Raw genomic sequence first — 18,315 nt, forward strand, 5'->3', positions numbered from 1 at the left:
TATAAGAATAAAAGTCTGTGAGCGGGGATCCCCAGGAAGATCAACGAGCACCGCCTGTTCTACGACAGAATACCACATGGTTGTCAGTCTCTAGGCCTTAGGGAGAAAGACCTCAAAACAGAATTAGTCACACTGCAGTGTTCTAGGACGATTCAGACTAGACCATCAAAAGGACTTAAAAAATCTCAATGTAGGTAAGACAAAGAGACTGACGTTATGTCTATCCATTTCAAATTCAAGAGTTGTTTATATTAAACAAATGTCGTCCCCTCATTTGGAAGCTTCCATTACTGGTGACATTGACACACAGCAGACCGAAATTCCTCTACTTCCTGCACACCAGGTCTCACCTGCTTCGAGTAGCCCCCATAGATGACTATGCTGCCCTGGGGAGTGACGGACATCTGGCAGCCTGACCTGGGCGTGGGCCCGGTTCCTGATGGGGACAGCTTGCTCCACACAAAGGTATCCAGGTTGAAGGAATGCACGTCATTGTAGTAGATGTAATCCCTGGGTGGAACAGAGGAACACCGGCCATCACATTGGGACCACGGAGGACACAGGTCACTGAGAAGTGCACTTGATTTAAATTAAAGCTGAACTAAGTTATCTGTCTGCTCCACACGTAAACTCATACGAAGGACTGCAAACTTGTGAGTTTGCATTTGAAAACTAGAAATGATGCCAGCCCACAGAATCAGATTAACTTAACCTGAAAGTCATACCACATTTCCTCTACCCACTGACAAAATGGCAATCTCCCAGATAATTACATTAGGTTATTCTCTGCGACTATAACACCAACACTGAGTTGTGGTGTCTGACTGAATCATGAGGATGGAGCTATCCATAGCTTGGCAAGAACTGGGGTGAGACTCTGGACTGAAAGGGAGGGGTGTGAATGAGGGGGCACAGCATCCCCAGAACTGAAGGACAGAAGCAGAGTCCGTGTCCACAACCTAGGCAAGGCACGAGGAACAGCCTGGGGCCCCACCTGGCTCAATGCCCAGGGACATCACACAAAAAGACAGCCCATAGACAGAACTTGGAAGGGGAATGAGGAGACTTGCTGTCACCAGGTAACTGTCACAGAACAGGACATTGCTCTCCAGCTCTGCGTGACATAGCATTCAACAAGAGGCGAAGGAGAGGATCTACCCTGGTCAGAAGTAACCATTGTTCCTTGGAATGGAAAGAGCAAGGTGGCTCGACAACACGTGCAAAGTGACAAATCCTGCATGAGAATGCAGGTGCCAGGTGGGTCACTCCCCTGCACGCCGCAGCTGTGAGGATGGCCTCGGCCTGCTGGCTGCCACTCAGACTTACGCCTCCCACAGAGGACAGACTACCCTACTCATGCTGGGCGCTGTCAGTAATGGAATTCTATGTTGCAGGTCAGCTAAGAGCAATGCTCCCAAGCAAACGCAGAGGGTTGGCATTTGGAAGTCAAACCACATCTCCTAGAGCATCACTGCTTTTCTGTAGGTCTGAAGTACATCTTAGATCATTTCAAACAAGATAACATATAGTTTTTAAAAATGTTCTGATTTTAAAATGGATACAAGTTAAAACCTCTGCAAAACTTGATTTAGAACCTGGAAACAAAAAGGAAGGGCTGGCTAATCTTGCCCTGCACACAGCAGGTAATCGGTGCACTGCCAACTCATTCCCCAGCTGCCCTGCATGGCTGCCAAGCTGTATGTGCCCAGAGAGCTGGCCCTGCTTTCAGAGGGCAGTATTTTCCATGTTTACTCAGAATGGTAAAAGGTCTGCCCCTAAATGTTCCAGGAAAGACTTCTGCTGTTGGTACCAACCTTGTGCTCTCATGGAATCCACCAAAAAGGATTAACTGTCTTTTCCATGCCACCATCCGATGTCCACTCCGGCCAGAAGGACCCCCAGCTGATCTAAAATAAAGGGGAGGGGGAGTTATTTCAGTTGCTTTTTAAAAAATGACATTTTACATTTTTTTGTTCTAAGTACTTGATGAGTACCATTTAATTTGATCACAAGCTACTAAAACCATCCTGACAGTCTAGCTAGCTATTATAAAACTTCTAGTATAAAACAAAAGAAAATCTCTGTGGCCTTGAAGTAGATAAAGATTTATTGGGCAGAACATAGTAAAGTACGTTCCATCTAATAAAAAATGTCAAAATGCATGCACCACTGAGCCAGGTGCATGCATTTTGACACCACTAACAGGCGTACACACAATTCCCTCTTAATGCTATAATGAATAACCCCATAAAACACTGGCACAACCGGACAGAGGGCATGCACCCATGATCCCAGCAACTCCCAGGTCGAGGCAGAAGGATCCCAAGCCTGGGGCCAGAGCAACTTAATGAGGCCTTCTCTCAAATTAAAGGGCTGGGAGTGTGGCTCAGTGGCAGAGTGCTTGCCCAGCAAGTGTAATCCCTGGCAGAGAAAAAAATCCATAAAACAAAAACGGCAAAAATATGAATAGGAAGTTCATAAGGTATCAGTGGAAAAAAAAGAAAGACGTAAAAATGGTCAATAAAAATACAAAAACGCTCAACATATCATTAGTGGTCAGGGAATGCAAACTAAAGCCACACAGCTTCCTGCCACCACCATGAGAGCACGTGAGAAGAAACGCCACGTGTCCATCAGCACTGGAGGAGCCTGAGCCCTACAGTCACTCTGAGGGCTTCCTGCACACCAGGAAGAACTGGGTCACACGAAGGCTAACGCACACTCACAGAGGCTTTCTCCCAGTCGCAGGGTGCAGTGGAAGGTGGACACTCTGGGCAACACACACACATCTCTAGACACAGCCAGTGCTGACAGAGCTCCAGACCATGCATGACTCCACTTAACACGAGAGCGTGACAAGATTAACCTGGGGCTGATGGCAGCTGCAGGGGACGGGGCTGGGAAGGGACTTGGTGGGGTGGTGGATATGTTCTGCATCTCACCTGCAGCAGCTGACACTCACCAGAAGGTGTGCATTTTTTTGTAACTATACCTCAATAAAACAAACGTGAAAATACACAGCAATAAAAAAGCAACAGAAAAAAGAAGTAATTCTTAAGAATATACAAATAATGGAAACCAAAAACATAATCAACCTTTAATTTAAGAACTACAGATCAAAGCAGACAGACCATGCACCTCCATCTGAGCAAGAGTTTTAAAATTCAGATTAAGATATTTCTCCTCACAGGAAGTGCTTGTAAAACAGTAATGGAAAAGCAGGTGACTCAACACATCTCTGAACAGGCTTCCAGGGGCTTCGTTTCTCTCCAGCTTCTTGCATTTCCTGAGCCTTCTCCAGTGAGCACGAGCCTGGCTCACAGCAAGAGAGGGCGTGGCTGCAGGCTGCAGCACAGCACAGGGAGTCTTGCCTGGAGAGCTAGAACAGCTAACACCAGGGCAGGGTCTTGTCAAGAGCCAGCAAGGCCACCAGGGGACGATCCCAAGACCGTGGCAAAGGATGAGCCTCAACCACCTGGCCCTCTCACTGACCCCGAGGTGGCTCAACTCCAGGCTGCAGAGTGGTAGTCACAACCTGAATCATACATGTTGATACCTATTTCTACAATGCATCATTTCTCATTTATTTTTGTGCACGCTATACAGCTGTCCCCAAAATGGACATGTAAAATTCCACAAATGGCATGTGCCCTACAGAATCTCACAGCCTCGCCGTCCACAGAATGTCAGCGGAGGCAAGCACTCCTCCTGACACTGCATCCTACAGGCCTCAGCCCCTCAGGGGGCCTCATCACCTACTGATGCCTAGGGGACCACAGTGTAGCAGAGCCTTCTTTCTCTTCTAAGGGGGCTATTCAGGCCCAGCTCCTATATCTTAGACTTACATAAGTCTTACATGTAAATTCCATGTTGAAAGATTTGGTTCTTTGAAGATGGATTTGGATGCTGAATTTGTTAACCAATTTACCTGCTTTCTGTCCTGGCTTTCTATCACCCACGAATTTAGTAACCAGGTTTTTTGCCACAATTCACAATTACAAATACAAAATGTGACAGGGCTCAGAAGAGAGGGTCTGGGGCACACTATGACAACACCACAGGAGGCTTTCTGGGAACTATCTGGCTCTCACCACAGCACAGGCCCAGCTCTCAGTGACCTGCCCCTGTCCCAAGGCAAAGGACAGTGCAGACACATGCCCTCCACACACTGGGCACAGGGCCACGTTCCTTTCTGAGAAGTGTTTTGATATGTCACTTTATAAGAAGGATCCAAGGAAGAGACTTTCATTCAACTCTAAGCCACTGTGCTCACAGGTACGTCTACTCCACAACAGACACAGAGGAGACCCTGGATGCTTCCAGTGTCCGTCCAGTAATGGGAGCCAAGGCCCATCGGCCAGCTGATTACCTCTGACCCACAAGAGTCCATGAGACTGGGGACTGATTTCTGCCAGCTTCCTGAACAGAAAGCCCCTGGGTGTCTCAGCCTCCAGCTTTGTCAGGAATGAAGGACTCAGCCCAATGTTTCGTGGCAGCAGTCAAGTGCCACTGTGTAACTAAAAGAATAATCTATTTCCCTTTGGAAAATAAAGCCACCCCTTCCAAAAAAAGACAAGAGAAGAAAAGAAGGCCAGGCTTTTCAATTGCTGTCAGTCCTAAATGTAGAGTCCTCACAAATCAGTGTGACCCACTCAGGCAGATGTCTATATACAGTACAAATATAATGCTGTGGGTGCCAGAGCACTCAGCTCATTGGGGGATGTGCACAGAATGGCATTCCCATGGGGCATACTGCCAGCCATTGTCACCAGGCCACCTACTGGGCCACTGTGATGACATTCACAGGAGATGTCTGAGCATCAGATAGCTACACAGGCTCAGCAAGCAAACAGCCAAGCACTCAGCACACGTGATAAAACTCACAGCTCTAAACACACAGTACAGCCCCGAGGCCTTTGATGGGCACAGGAACAGCTCCTATCATGACCCTGAGATTTGAGGTCACATAGCTCATCCAACAGGGAACCAGGTCCAGTAGTGCACCCTGCAAGCACAGGCCCAGGACAGCCCAAGCAGGACACAGTGCAAGAGCAGGCCCTTCTGTTCCCCAAAGCACTCCTCTGCAGCTTGGCCCTACTTTTCCTGCACCACACCCACCAAACAAGCGAGGGTATTCAATCCCAGCAGGCAGGATCAGTAGCCATCTCTCAGATACAGGCAGCCTGGACATATAATGTCCCTGTGTTGCTCAAACCAAGACTATTAACAGTGAAAGCACCACTGGTACAGTGCTCATTCAGGATGGGCACGGTTCTCCTGTGTGCATTTATACCTCATGGTGCACGTATTACCTTTATTCCTCTTTCACAGATGAGAAAATCGAGGCCCACCTATAAGCCAAGAAGCCCAGCAGGCAGTATATGGCAGAGCCAGAACTTGACCATAACAGTGTGGTGTCAACAACCACCAAGCTCAGGCCTCAGCACCTGCAGATGTGTCAAAAACTGGCTACCCGTCCTAACACATTTTAAACTTCACATATCCCATGCTTTACTCCCTTAGTGTTGCTACAAACTGGTCACACTCTAGCCACAATGAGCCTCCTTACATAGAACAGCTGCAGACATGTAGCAGACAGTCCACACCCAAGAGAAGTACAGGCCATGAGCTGACCCAGCTCACCTGGGCAGAGGAAGCATCTGGGTGCCACTGGCAGCTCCACACTGGAATGTGGCACCACTGACTCCAGCCGACGCCTTGCTGCCCTCCACACAGGGCTGAAAAACACCTCCGACTCGTTTTGCAAACAAGTCTTTTCTAGGCACTAACAAGTTGCTTTACCACGTTGACACTCAGAGAGTTTAGCTACAGACCAAATGCTGGCTCCTTCCTCAAATCAGGAAGAAACAGCACGCGCGCGCGCGCACACACACACACACACACACACACTAACAAACAAAATTTTCTTGCTCCTCTACTAAACAATTTGATACATATAAACACGTGGAAACCACCCAAGGGTCCAATAACAGACGGATGGGCACCCAGGTAGGGGACTGTCATTCATCCCTAAGGAGGAACAAAGATCTCACACCTGCTACAATATGAGCGACCTTGATGTGTGACACCTAGTGACAGCAAGCACAAGAGAACAGACGTGTACTGCAGGACCTCATTCATGTGCAATTCCCAGAACAGGCAAACCCATGGAGACAGACAGTGGGGAATTGGAAGACCGAGGGAGGCTACGAGGAAAGGCATGGAGTTTCTCTTCAGGTGGATGGGAATGTTCTAAATGACAGTGCTGGCTGCATACTCCGAACATGCTAAAACAACTGAACTGTACATTTTTAAGAAGTCACTTATGGCATGTCACACAGCAAAGCAGCCACAAAACCCACTGAACAGGTGCTGTTGCGTGATAGCCTCTGTTCAGCAACTTGCCAGCAGGGGAAGGCGCCTCCTGCTGTCCCTGGCTACTCCCAGGGGCCAGGCCCTGGCCCCATGGCCCATCTATCTTGTGGAGAGACATCTGCAGAGGCCAGTGGCCAGGCTTTCTGTTGCTGCAGGTCCAGCTGCCCTGCTGGTGAACAGACAGACCTTCCACGCAGCCTCATGCTTGTTCCCAGCCCTCTCTCTGCAGCCTTCCACCAAACAGGAGCCTGAGCCCCACCCTGATGACTGTTCCCTCCCCTCACTGGAGACGACAAACATGGCTGGCACACAGAAGCTATGCTGCTGACTCCACCATGGGCCCTTCTCACTCCAGACAGCCTGAAGGAAATCTCCCAAAAGCTGCTAAAGCACTCATATGTGTCTGACATCCTCAGAGGAAGCGGCAGCTGACACTGCACTAGCACTAGGGTTCTCTGATGGGGGTATGACACCAGTGCCCATCACGCTCCCAAGCACAAGTGACCACTCACTGTCAAGGTAATGAATAAACACCCACTGGAACAGAAAGAGCAAGAGGCTGGAGATGCCACAGGAACGGGTGCTGGTCACATCAGTCAGCACGGAGTCTGGAAGATGCTTGCCCATCACACAAGGGTGCCACAGCACAAAGCCTCACCCTGTGCCGCAGCAGACTCACGGCAATGTACACCGTTGTCTATCACCAGACAAGGAAAGGACAGGACCACCTATAAGCACTGCAGCAGTAGCTTTCAGAACATACAGGCCAAATACAGGATGATTCTGTAACAAGTGAATGGACCCCGGCCACATGCAAGAGACGAGTCTCTCAAGATTCACATTCGTGAGAGAGTCTATTCTGATGAGCCCGTGTAGAGGATGCATGAGCCCAGCAAGACAAACCCAGCATGGCAGGCCACAGTCACAAGTGAGGTAGACGGGAGAGCCTCATTTTCCTGACTTCCAAATTAATACTCAAAATGAGCTCTCTCTCTCCAATCCAAGATGCTCACATGTGCCCCTCCTGGACCAGGGATCGCACCCTGGCTACCAAGGCCAGTATTTCTGGATCTGTCCACCTTCCCTGTCTCCCTCATCAGCAAACACTCAAGCCACTCAGAGTCAGAAACTGCCACAGTCTGGCTGGGCACAAATCATGAGCCACTCAAGCAGGAACAAACTTTATTTCTGAACTCCACCAGCACACTCCACACACGTTTCCCGGGAACTCTCCCGAACGCCACCCATGCCGCTCCTTCAGGAACACACCACACACCAACCGGAACTCCCTCTCCCGGGCTGTGCGCACACTCACTCTCGGAACCCCGGGAGAACTCAATGGGAACTCCAACGTAGCAGGCCTCCAACGCAGCAAGAGCCATCCTATTACCGGACAGTAAAGGTCTAATATACAACTGAATCAATCCAGCATCATCTTAATGGCTTGCCTCTCAACCAATACTACTGGCAAAATGCCAGGGGCCATTCTGACTCAGCTGTGGCTCTCAACAAGAAAACATTACCAGCTAGCTCCACACAGAGATCTATACTGAAAAAATAAAGCGCATAAAGTAGCCACCGTCCTGCAGGCTGCCACCAAGAAGCAAAAAATGGCAGCTACATTTAAGGTTTGCACTCTCACCTGAGTTAAAAAAAAAGGCTTCCCCAGTTTGTGCAATACACTTTAAACCTCTCCTGTTTTCACAACAGGAAGCATCTAAGTAATGAGCTGCTTGCTAGTACCACCTCCTGCTTAAGCCAGCTGCCTCTGCATCCTGCAGATGCAATCCAGCCCAACTGCTGGAACACACTGAGGTGAGAAGGACAGTGGCAGGGCCACCCCGAGCGACCACACCTCAAGAGTGCTCCTGTGTCCTTGGAAGAGAAACGAAACAGCAAATCCTGCAGACAGGAGAAAATGTTCATGCCACAAATGGCTCAGAGTGTCACTGCAGCCATGTCCCACAGTGGTGCCAGTCAACGGTAGGCCTAAGGGGAGCTACCAGGTGAAGCGAAAGCTCTCGAGGACTGCTACCTGTGCCCACTTTAGTTATGGATGGAAACTGCCGAGGCTGATAAAATGCACTAAACATCAAGAATACGTTTTTCAAAAAGGACCCAACAAGCAAATAAGCACAACTGGGTTTTGAAAGGAATAATTAAAGCAAAACAAAAGAGAATAAACATGGTCTGGGTCTACACAAATTTGAGTTAAGGTTCAATATATAAGTGGCAAAAACAATTTTTAATATGAAATAATTTCCTGATTGTGGTGCCTCCCGAGTAACCTTTCCCAGTGCCGCACAAGAAAGGGAAGTGCAACTGGGCTCCTCAGCCCTGTACTAATGTCGGCCTGTTGGAAGCCTGGCCAACACGGCTGTGGGCTGTACCTTTCTCTGTCTGGGGAGACAGAGGATAAATTACCAAAAGAGCCTGGTAGAGCCTCCATTCTCAGTGGCTGCTGCCAGGCCCAGTTGCCAGGGCTGTGCAAACCACAGAACCAGCCTAGCTTCCTGAGGAGGAACGTACAGGCTGGTCCCTGGTCCCTGCGCCACATTTCCACCCCCACCCCACTCAGAAGGAGCACTTCCTTTGAGAAAAGCACACTCAAGGGATCGGCTTTGTTTCTGGCATGCTTGGGCCCCAGAATTGCCTTACCACCCCACACCTGGGAAAAGACAGAGGGCCCACCGCAAGGAGCACCAGAGGTGACGTGGGAGGAGCACGGAAACAGGCTCAAACACACTGCCAGTGCAGCCCGGGCACCACTGGGCAGCCAGCAGCCTTCCTCATCCAGGCCTCCCTGTGGGGGTCCAAAGACAGCATGAGCCTTTCCTCCACAGCTCGGTCACCACTGGGGCCTACAACCAGGGCCCCACCAGCCCTGCTCCCTTGTGCAGAACTTGGCACAGAAGGGCAAGTCCAGGGCTCGGCTCCTGTCCAGGACCTTACCTGACTTGTTCCCAGGTCTTGGTGGCCAAGTGCAGGACCCAGAGGTCCTTGTAATGGTAGAACTGCTCTCCATCGGGAGACGCAAACTCCCCACCGAAGACCCACAGCTGTCCGCCGCCCTGAGGTACCACCACGGTCTGTCAAAAGAAAGGCAACAAGTCAGGCCAGGCAAGAGAAGCTAGCCAGTCCCAGAGGGCCAGAGCTTGGGAACCAGCCAACATCTCCTGCCTCTGGGGGAAGAATCCTGAAATCCTCTGCAAGGCACACTGTCCTCAGTCAGAACTCCACTACACTTTCATGCCCTCCTAGATTGCAAAATGAGCTTCCACTTAAAGTCACACAATGCCATAGCCTGTTAAAATGGAGCATAATAATAGTTATAACACAAGCCAACCCTACTTTCTCTTTATTAAATATCTACAATAAAGCTGTTTCAATCCTCATTACCCTTTCCTAGCATTACACACCTAAAACTACCCCCAGAAATTAAAAAATGCACGTGTAATACAGAAACATCTGTGGAGTATCACTAGCGTTCACTTCTGAAGACTGAAAGGTAGGAGTGGCTATGCTTTGAAAGGCCCTCATCCACACGACAGACTGAAAACAGGCTCTCTCTGGTGCTGTGGTCCTAGGGCTCCACCATCACCAGTGACCAGTGATGGCAGGGGGGCTTTGTCAAAACAGTGGGCTCTCTTGATGCTCAATGCCCTCTGCCATGTTATAACATAGCACCTAGGTCCTCACTGGAGACTGGCACTCAGCATTGAACTTCCCAGCCCCAGAACTGAGAGATATAAACCTCTGTTCTTAATACAACTACCCAGACTATGATACTGTGTTACAGTACACAAAATGGATCATGACGAGTGAAAGCTGGGGTCTCTGGACCACTACCATGGGAAGCGTTCCCTGGGCTGAACAGTGCAAAGGACCTGAGGATAGCAGGGGGCAAACCCACAAGGTCTCCAACAGCTGCAGCAGGGGTATTCCTCAACAGTCATTAGACACTGCTAACAAAAAGGAGGACACGGGCTCTAGGCGTGAGGCCCACAGGACTTGCTCCTCTGGTGACTCTGGCAGTAGAGTCTCCAGAGAAAGCCAATTCCACTGCTCTGGGCCCAAGGTGAGGCAGCACATCAAGGGGAAGGGCTCAGCAGAGGACAGCTCCAAGTTCATGGTGGTCATCAGGAAGCAGAAGGGGGAAGGGTCACGGGGCAGAGAACTCACCTCCTCAGCCACGCCTACTTGCCTACAGTTACCACCCAGTCGGATCAGTCCATTCAAACCAGGATGGACTGAGCAGGCCACCGCTCTCACAGTCCATCAAGACAATACTCACCCTCTGTTGAAAGATGGAAACAGGCAGCTTTTACAAAGCCCAACACCTAACCACACAGTACTAGTAAAAAAATGTGAACCCAGGAAGGAGAAAGCTCAGTCCACGGAACTGCCCTAGAAGTGGCTAGTCGGCACAGCTGGCCAAAGTGGCAAAGATGGGAGAACTGGCAGACAAGGACTTTAAAATACACACTACGTTCAAAGATTTAAAAGAAAACAACATAAGAGAAATAGAAGCTGTGATCAAGAACCACACAAGTGCTAGGGCTTTTCAATACAGACTAAGAATGAAATACATTTCATTAGTTCAGAGCACAGACTGATCCTGGAGACGACAAACAGAAACTACACCAAATTAAACAGAAATTTTTAAAAAAACAAGAGTGGGAGAGGGAAAGATTATCAGGCTGGATAACATTAAACAGTCTAACATATATGCAACTCAAAGAAAATCAAAGATAGAGCAAAACTGAACTGAAGGAAAAGCAATAATAAAGAGAAATCTTTTAAGCATCCTTGGGAAGGAAAGACAGGTATGAAACACACAGGCAAGTTAGGAACGAACGGCCAAATGGGCAGCCTGGTACAGGAAAGCTAAGGCTGGAGCCCTGGGGTGGGGGTGGGGGGTCAAAGGTAGAGGTCTGCACAGCAGGCTCAAGGCTTGGGCCCACCCAGCACAAACACATACACACACACACACATAAACACACACACACTAACAACCACGAGCCTCTCAAAAGAAAAAAATATCATAAAACAGGACCTCTCTCAAATGCTCAAAGAATACTGTTAACAGAATTCCATATCCAGCAAAAATAACTTTCAAAATGAAGACATTTTTCTCTAGCAAAGCTGAAAAAAACTTGTTTGCAGCAGACCTGTTCAAGAAATGACCAGAGACGTTCTTCAGACTGGGGACATTACCAACAGAAAACCTGGATTTACACAAAGGAATGAAGGATGCTGGAAAAGGTAAATAAGTCAACATAAGATTCTTTCTCCTTTTAAAATTTCTTTAAAAAACAAGTCTAAATCAAAAAGAGTAATACTGCATTGTAAGGTTTATAAAATACACAGAAGATATTTGTCAATAATAGCACAAAGAACAGAAGGAAACATGTGGGCCTCCACCATAGTTCTTCCAGTTTATGAGACGTGGCACAGTATTTGAAACAGACCACCATAAGATGAGCAAGTACACTGCAAACCACAGAGCAATCACTAAAACAAAACAAATGGGGAACTGCTGATAAGCCAAGAGGAAAACTAAAATGAGATATTAAAAGGCAAAAGAAGGCAGGAAGAAACACAAAGTATAGAAATACAGAACAGCTGGGACAAAACAGCAGGAACCTGATGACAGAATCAGTAATTACACTGAAGATGAGAAGAATACACACCAATTAAAAAGCAAAGACCACAGAGTTGGGAGCTGATGTGAAACACAACACAATCATAGCACTGTTCACAAGAAGTGCACTTTAAATAGTCAGGGGTCAAAAAGGTCAAGAGTCAGAGGAAGAAAAAAGTTGTAGCAGGCAATCCTGAGCCTGAGATAAGGAGGCAGCCCAGCGATAAGGAGGCAGCTGTGTAACAGCAGACAAAGGAACCTGAGGACAGCTAAGGTCATCAGGCAGAGTCAGCAAGACCAGGGAAGAACTAACCACCACCAGCCACCCCACCTAACAAGGCGCACCTAACAAGGCGCTGTATATAACAGCTAGAGAAAACAAGTGCTTCAGCAACCCGCACAGGACAGGCACCCAGACAAGACGTTTTAGGCCAAAAAGTAAATCTCAAACATGAAGGGACTGAATCATACAAAGTGCTCTCCACAACAGAATTAGACACGAATAACAACAGGCCTCTTGAAAAATCCCCAAATATTCATAAATTAAACAACACACTTCTAACCTCTGTAACCATGGGTCAAAGAAGACATCTAAAGCACCTTATTTCAATCAGAGTGACACAAAACACAGCAGCAGGTCCAGTGTACAAGGAGCAGTGAGGCAATGTCCAGAGGGACATGCACAGCTTTAAGGAACCATTTGAAAGAAGTTAGGCCTCCACCTTAGAAGCCTAGAAAAAGTAAATCAGATTCAGAGTGAAAGGAAGGAAACAACAAAGTGTAGGAATTATTGAAAAGAAAAATTGTAAACAGAAATCAACAAATCCGACATGCAGTTTGAAGATCCAGAGGAAAGGCCTGCTCCCTACCACAAGCACCACCATCACCCTGCAGCCTGGAGATCCGGAGAGCCAGCCACCGGGGCTGGGGTCCCTTTTTCACCAAAGCATGGCTCCACAGCCCAATATCAAGTGCCTATATAGGCTTGAGGCTGCCACTGCCATGTAACTGGGATAGTGCTGCTTCTGTCAAGGGACAACAATCAGGACCTGGTAAGATGTCACCAAGGTCCCTGTGGGCCTGGCTGCACCAGAGGTTTCTCTACTAGGGGTGCTAACAGTTATCCTGTTGCTGAGGTGACAGGGAGTCTTGCTTGGGGTGGCCTCTCCCTCGTTTCTCCTACTAACAGCCACCTTCTTATGAACACCCTCTCACTAGTCATACAATCTAATACCTCCATATTCCACATCCTACCTCATGAACATCTCAGCCAACCCTCTAGGCCCCCCCCTTCCACCACCAGAAACTGTAAACCATGTCACAAACCTATTGACTCATCATTTCTGATTATAGTGACAAAACTCTAAATGTAAAAACAGAAGCTAACTGATATATGGCTGCACGTTGGGCACATTGAGTGCTGTAATATTGATCTCTCCCTTAAAAGTGAGGTATTGGTAACCTATGGGGACACTATAAGACAATAGGGCAGAAGCTGTGATACCTCGGATCTACACTGCAAGGGAGGAAGACACATAGACATCATTAAAAAACAAGGGAGGAAAGTGTCCCCAACAAACCAAGATACCACAACAATAGACACCATAGATAGAGCAGTAGGTGAAATGTCAGAGAAGGAGTTCAGAACACACATAACTAAAGTGACCTGGGAGTTAAAGAATGACCTAAGGGAGCAGATACAGGCAAAAACAAAGAGATAAGAGAACAAACACAGGCTGCAAGAGATTACTTGAAGAAAGAAAGATTACTGGGGGAAAAACAGAAATCCTTGAAATGAAAGAAACAATAAGCCAATTAAAAACTCAACAGATGTATTACCAACAGACTAGACCACCTGGAAGACAGGACCTCAGACAATGAGGATAAAATATACAATCTTGAAAATAAAGTTGACCTCACAGTGAAGATAAGAAATCACAAACAGAACATCCAAGAATTATGGGATACCATCAAAAGACCAGATTTAAATTCACTGGGATAGAGGAAGGCTCAGAGATTCAAACCAAAGGAATGCACAATCTCTTCAATGAAATATATCAGAAAATTTTCCAAGCATAAGGAATGAACTAGAAAAACAAATACAAGAGGCCTATAGGACACCAAGTGTACAAAATTACAACAGATCTACACCAAGACACATGAAAATGCCCAGTATACAGATTAAAAATAGAATTTTAAAGGCCACAAGAGAGAAAAATCAGATTATTTATAAGGGAAGACCAGTTCGGATCTCAGCAGAATTTTCAACCCAGACTCTGAAATCCAGGAGATCCTGGAACAACATACACCAAGCTCTAAAAGATAATGAATGCCAACCAAGAATCTTACATCCAGCAAAATTAAGCTTCAAATTTGATGATGAAATAAAAACCTTCCATGATAAACAAAGGCTAAAAGAATTTACAGCAAGAAAGCCTGCAGTACAGAACATTTTTGGCAAAATATTCCACGAGGAGGAAATGAAGAAAACAATGAAAATCTGCAAAGGGAAGAACTACAGTAAAGGAAAAGCCATCAAAGCAGAAACCAAGTCAAGCTAAATAACAAACAAACATGACCGGCAATACAATTCGTGTCTCTCAACCATTTTTGATAAATTTTTACACATAAAAATTTTAACTACAATGTCATCTGATTTTTCAGGTTTTTGTTTATTTTTTAATTTTCCACTTCTCTTCGCAAAGTTACCAAATATTTTCTTTTAAAAGTTTTAGCATTCTATGCGTAATATTTTAACATATAATTAATCTGGTATGTGTATATACATTGCCTGTGATATGAGATGAGGTATATCTTACTTTCTTATAATTAAAAAAACCATTATCCAAGAGTCAAGGATGAAAGAGATCAATCAGGGTAAAAATTGTTTAATAAGGTATTTATAAAGATAAGGGCAAGGTTGAGGGAAACCAACAAATTTTGTGAAGCACCTTTCCTTCTGTAGACTTGGAGAGGTAGGAGGTGAAAGAAGAGAGAGCCATTATGAAAACCTTGTAGAGGTGACCTAACTGAAGCATGAAGAAACCAACTTAACAGTCTAATAGTCTTCTAGGGAAGAATAGATCACCTCATTCTACTTTAGAATATTCTAAGTTCATCTCTTTGGTGTCCCTTTCTGAAGGAACTCAACAAGACACCACATAACAGGGGACTTATCATGCAGCCTACAGCATATGTCTCACCAAAAGTGAAAGATGGAGAAAAGAGGGAACATGGCAGCCACTGGTTACATGAGGCCACTGAGTATTTGAAATGTGTCTCATCTGAATTGAGGTGTGCTATGTGTTAAATAGACATTACATTCCAAAGAATTATTAGGACAAACAAAATGAACATGACCTATCTAACAATTATTTTCTTTGCAAATTATATTGATAATCCATTGGGTCAATTTATTTATTATTTATTTATTTAAATATATTTAAATAAATATCAAATAATTTATTATTTATTTATTTATTTTAAAAAAAGAAAGGAGAACAAGGTAACATTCTGTATCTTGACTGTAGTACTATATATCCATTATATATGTTGTCATTTTTTAATATTTGTGTTGTTGAAATTCATATAACTATAAAACTAAATAGGACAAATTGTAATTTAAATTATATCTCAACAAACATGACTATAAAAAGAAATCTAGTTCATGAAGTGTTTTAACAGATTTGGGCACACACTAGCCACCTGATAAATAATGGTTATTACTATGATTGATTAAAACAACCAACATCAGGGGCTGGGGTTGTGTTCAGTGGTAGAACAATTGTCTAGCACGTGCGAGGCCCTGGGTTTGAGCCTTAGCACCACATAAAAATAATTAAAACTCTAGATAGAGCAAAGGGGTGGGAGGGGAAGAGAGAAGGCACGGGGATAGGAAAGACGGTGGAATGAGATGGACATTATTATCCAAAGTACATGTATGAAGACACAAACGGTGTGAATATACTTTGAATATACTTTGTATACAACCAGAGATATGAAAAATTGTGCTCTTTATGTGTAATATGAATTATAATGCATTCCTTTGTCATATAAAACAAATCAGAATTTTTAAAAAAAGAAGAAATTCTTAAAGAAAACACTGTTTCTGTTTGGATGTAATGCTGAGATTTTTAAGTATCCTGGAACCTTTCTACTTTCTTTCAAGAATGCTTTCAGGGCTGGGGTTGTGGTTCAGTGGTAGAGCGCTTGCTTCACATGTGTGAGGCACTGGGTTCTATTCTCTGCACCACATATAAATAAATAAATAAAGTCCATCAACAACTAATAATAAAAAAAGAATGTTTTCAGAGTTGCTAGATGAAAGGCAATAGAGTCATTATGTCCACAAACTTCACAACTTCAGCACCATCTCCTAAAGGTTCACAGAAAGGACTGTGGTCACCTACGGCCACCCACACAAGCAGAACGGTTGAGCTCAAGAAGCCAAGCTTGCTGTCGAGTGGCCACTAAAGAGCAAAGCCCAGGGACCACTCTCCACTCACACCTGCAGAAAGACCCTTACCACGAGCACAGTAAAAATAAACCATGACAAACTAAATCTGTACTTCTGCCAAACTACTTTTTTACTTATTAAGGAAATGCACGATAAAACATAATCTCTACTTGTCATCCCAAAAGAATTGAGGAATACAGAGCTCCCCCCCTCACAAAAGAAACATACACCCATGGGGAGTCTTCCAAAAGCACCAAGAACGCCTGAGCCAAGCACCTGCCCAGATTTCCCACAGAAATCAGTCTGTGTGCGTGTCAAAGACACCAGAGAAGCCATGCTACTTTCAAAACACATGTTAATTCTAGTTCAGGAAGACACAGACTGAAATTCTAGTTATTTCAAATAATCTGGCCCGTTATATCTTGAACAAACTCTCTAGGGTAAAGACCATTATATAGACCTGTCAGTCATTAAACAGGAAAAACATGGAGGAAAACTTTTTGATTAAGAAAAAAACAGAAGAATGAAATGGCTAACTAGAGCACTAACAACAGGAGCTTATAATTCAAACCCAAAGGTTTTAAGGCTGGGGACGTGGCTCCATGGTAGAACGCATGCCTAGTATGTGTGAGGCCCTGGGATCCCCAGTACAACAAAGCAGCCTCAAAATTTCAACTGAGGACAAGTTCAATGTTCTTTCCATTTTGAAATTATTAAACAAACAGAATGGACCACTGTCTGGCAGAAGGACCCTCTTAATAAGCTCACTGCCAGTTAAAACTGACCTAACCACCAGCACACAGTACTCTGAATCATGCTGATGTAGGAGAAAAACCAATCATTTGCTAAGAGATACCCAAAGGAAGAAATTTATCTTAAAACATAAGAGGTTCAGGGTCAAGAAGGAAGTCTGAGGATTAAAAGACTTAAAAGCACACTAAAACTGTTTCCTCTGATATCCCTCCCAAATAAGGATAAGTGTTTTCCTTTTAGAGGACATAACTTGAAGGTCTGGTTGGAACTATCATGCAGCCCTCAGGACAAACCTGGCCCTTCTGGGGAGACCCAGGTGTCCTGGGCTGGAACTGACCACAGTTGGCTCCCTGACCACTATCTGTTCTCGGCATTGTCCAGCTTACTGATAAGAGTTTACTCCCCCAGCTATCATCTGTGTGACCATTTATGTACCTGGTCAGAAGTAAACAAACAGTTTTAAACACCACCTTCCGGATGTATATGTAGCACACAGGTGTCTAACACTCCTGAAGCTCTGCTCAAGCTAACCACCACCACTCTCCAGGTCCAGTGGAGGCCAAACACAGCCTCGGAACCAAGCGCCTGGTACATGCCTCAACAACTCAGAGCACAGAGCAAGGCCTTCCCTTCAGCACCCACTTCCTCCTCATCCCATGAGTCTGTGTCCCAGGCATTTGGACCTCCTTGTGGTTTTAACTGGAATAAATGGAAAACCTGAAGTTCACAACCCTCTTCCCAAAGGCCAGAAGCAGCAACCAATAGACTCCAACATAAAATAGCATGCTGTGAATGGGTTCTACCACCAGCCTGGGATTCTGCTGAGGGACAGCCAAGTCCATCCATGCCCCACACCCTCAGGACCACATGAGGCAAGAAACAGGAACACAGCTAAGGCTTGTGGCCACAACCCAGCACCCACAGTGGGGCCTGGCATATAAAAGCCATTCAGTAACTCTCTTTAGCAAGGACACAGTGGACTCCTACAAGGCCTGCACAGATGAGTGGCAGGAGCTGTCGCTTAGCAGGAGGCCAACAGTTTCTGTGGCTCAATGGACACAGTGAAATTGTACTTATTTTATAAAAG

At 45.7% G+C, this 18,315-nt stretch overlaps 1 protein-coding gene across 3 annotated transcripts in view; it reads right to left on the minus strand.

The window, feature by feature from the left end:
• Klhdc4 (kelch domain containing 4) overlaps positions 1-18,315 on the minus strand; it is a 40,630-nt gene that overhangs the window by 9,829 nt on the left and 12,486 nt on the right. For all 3 annotated transcript variants that reach the window (XM_078032797.1, XM_078032796.1, XM_005335437.5), the window contains 3 exons: positions 9,328-9,464; positions 1,815-1,907; positions 351-510 (listed from right to left, as the gene is read on the minus strand). In XM_078032797.1, the coding sequence (XP_077888923.1) occupies positions 351-510; positions 1,815-1,907; positions 9,328-9,464 (390 nt within the window). The remainder of the gene's footprint in view (positions 1-350; positions 511-1,814; positions 1,908-9,327; positions 9,465-18,315) is intronic.

This window comes from Ictidomys tridecemlineatus, chromosome 15 (assembly GCF_052094955.1).
Source record: "Ictidomys tridecemlineatus isolate mIctTri1 chromosome 15, mIctTri1.hap1, whole genome shotgun sequence".
Classification (NCBI taxonomy): Eukaryota; Metazoa; Chordata; class Mammalia; order Rodentia; family Sciuridae; genus Ictidomys; species Ictidomys tridecemlineatus.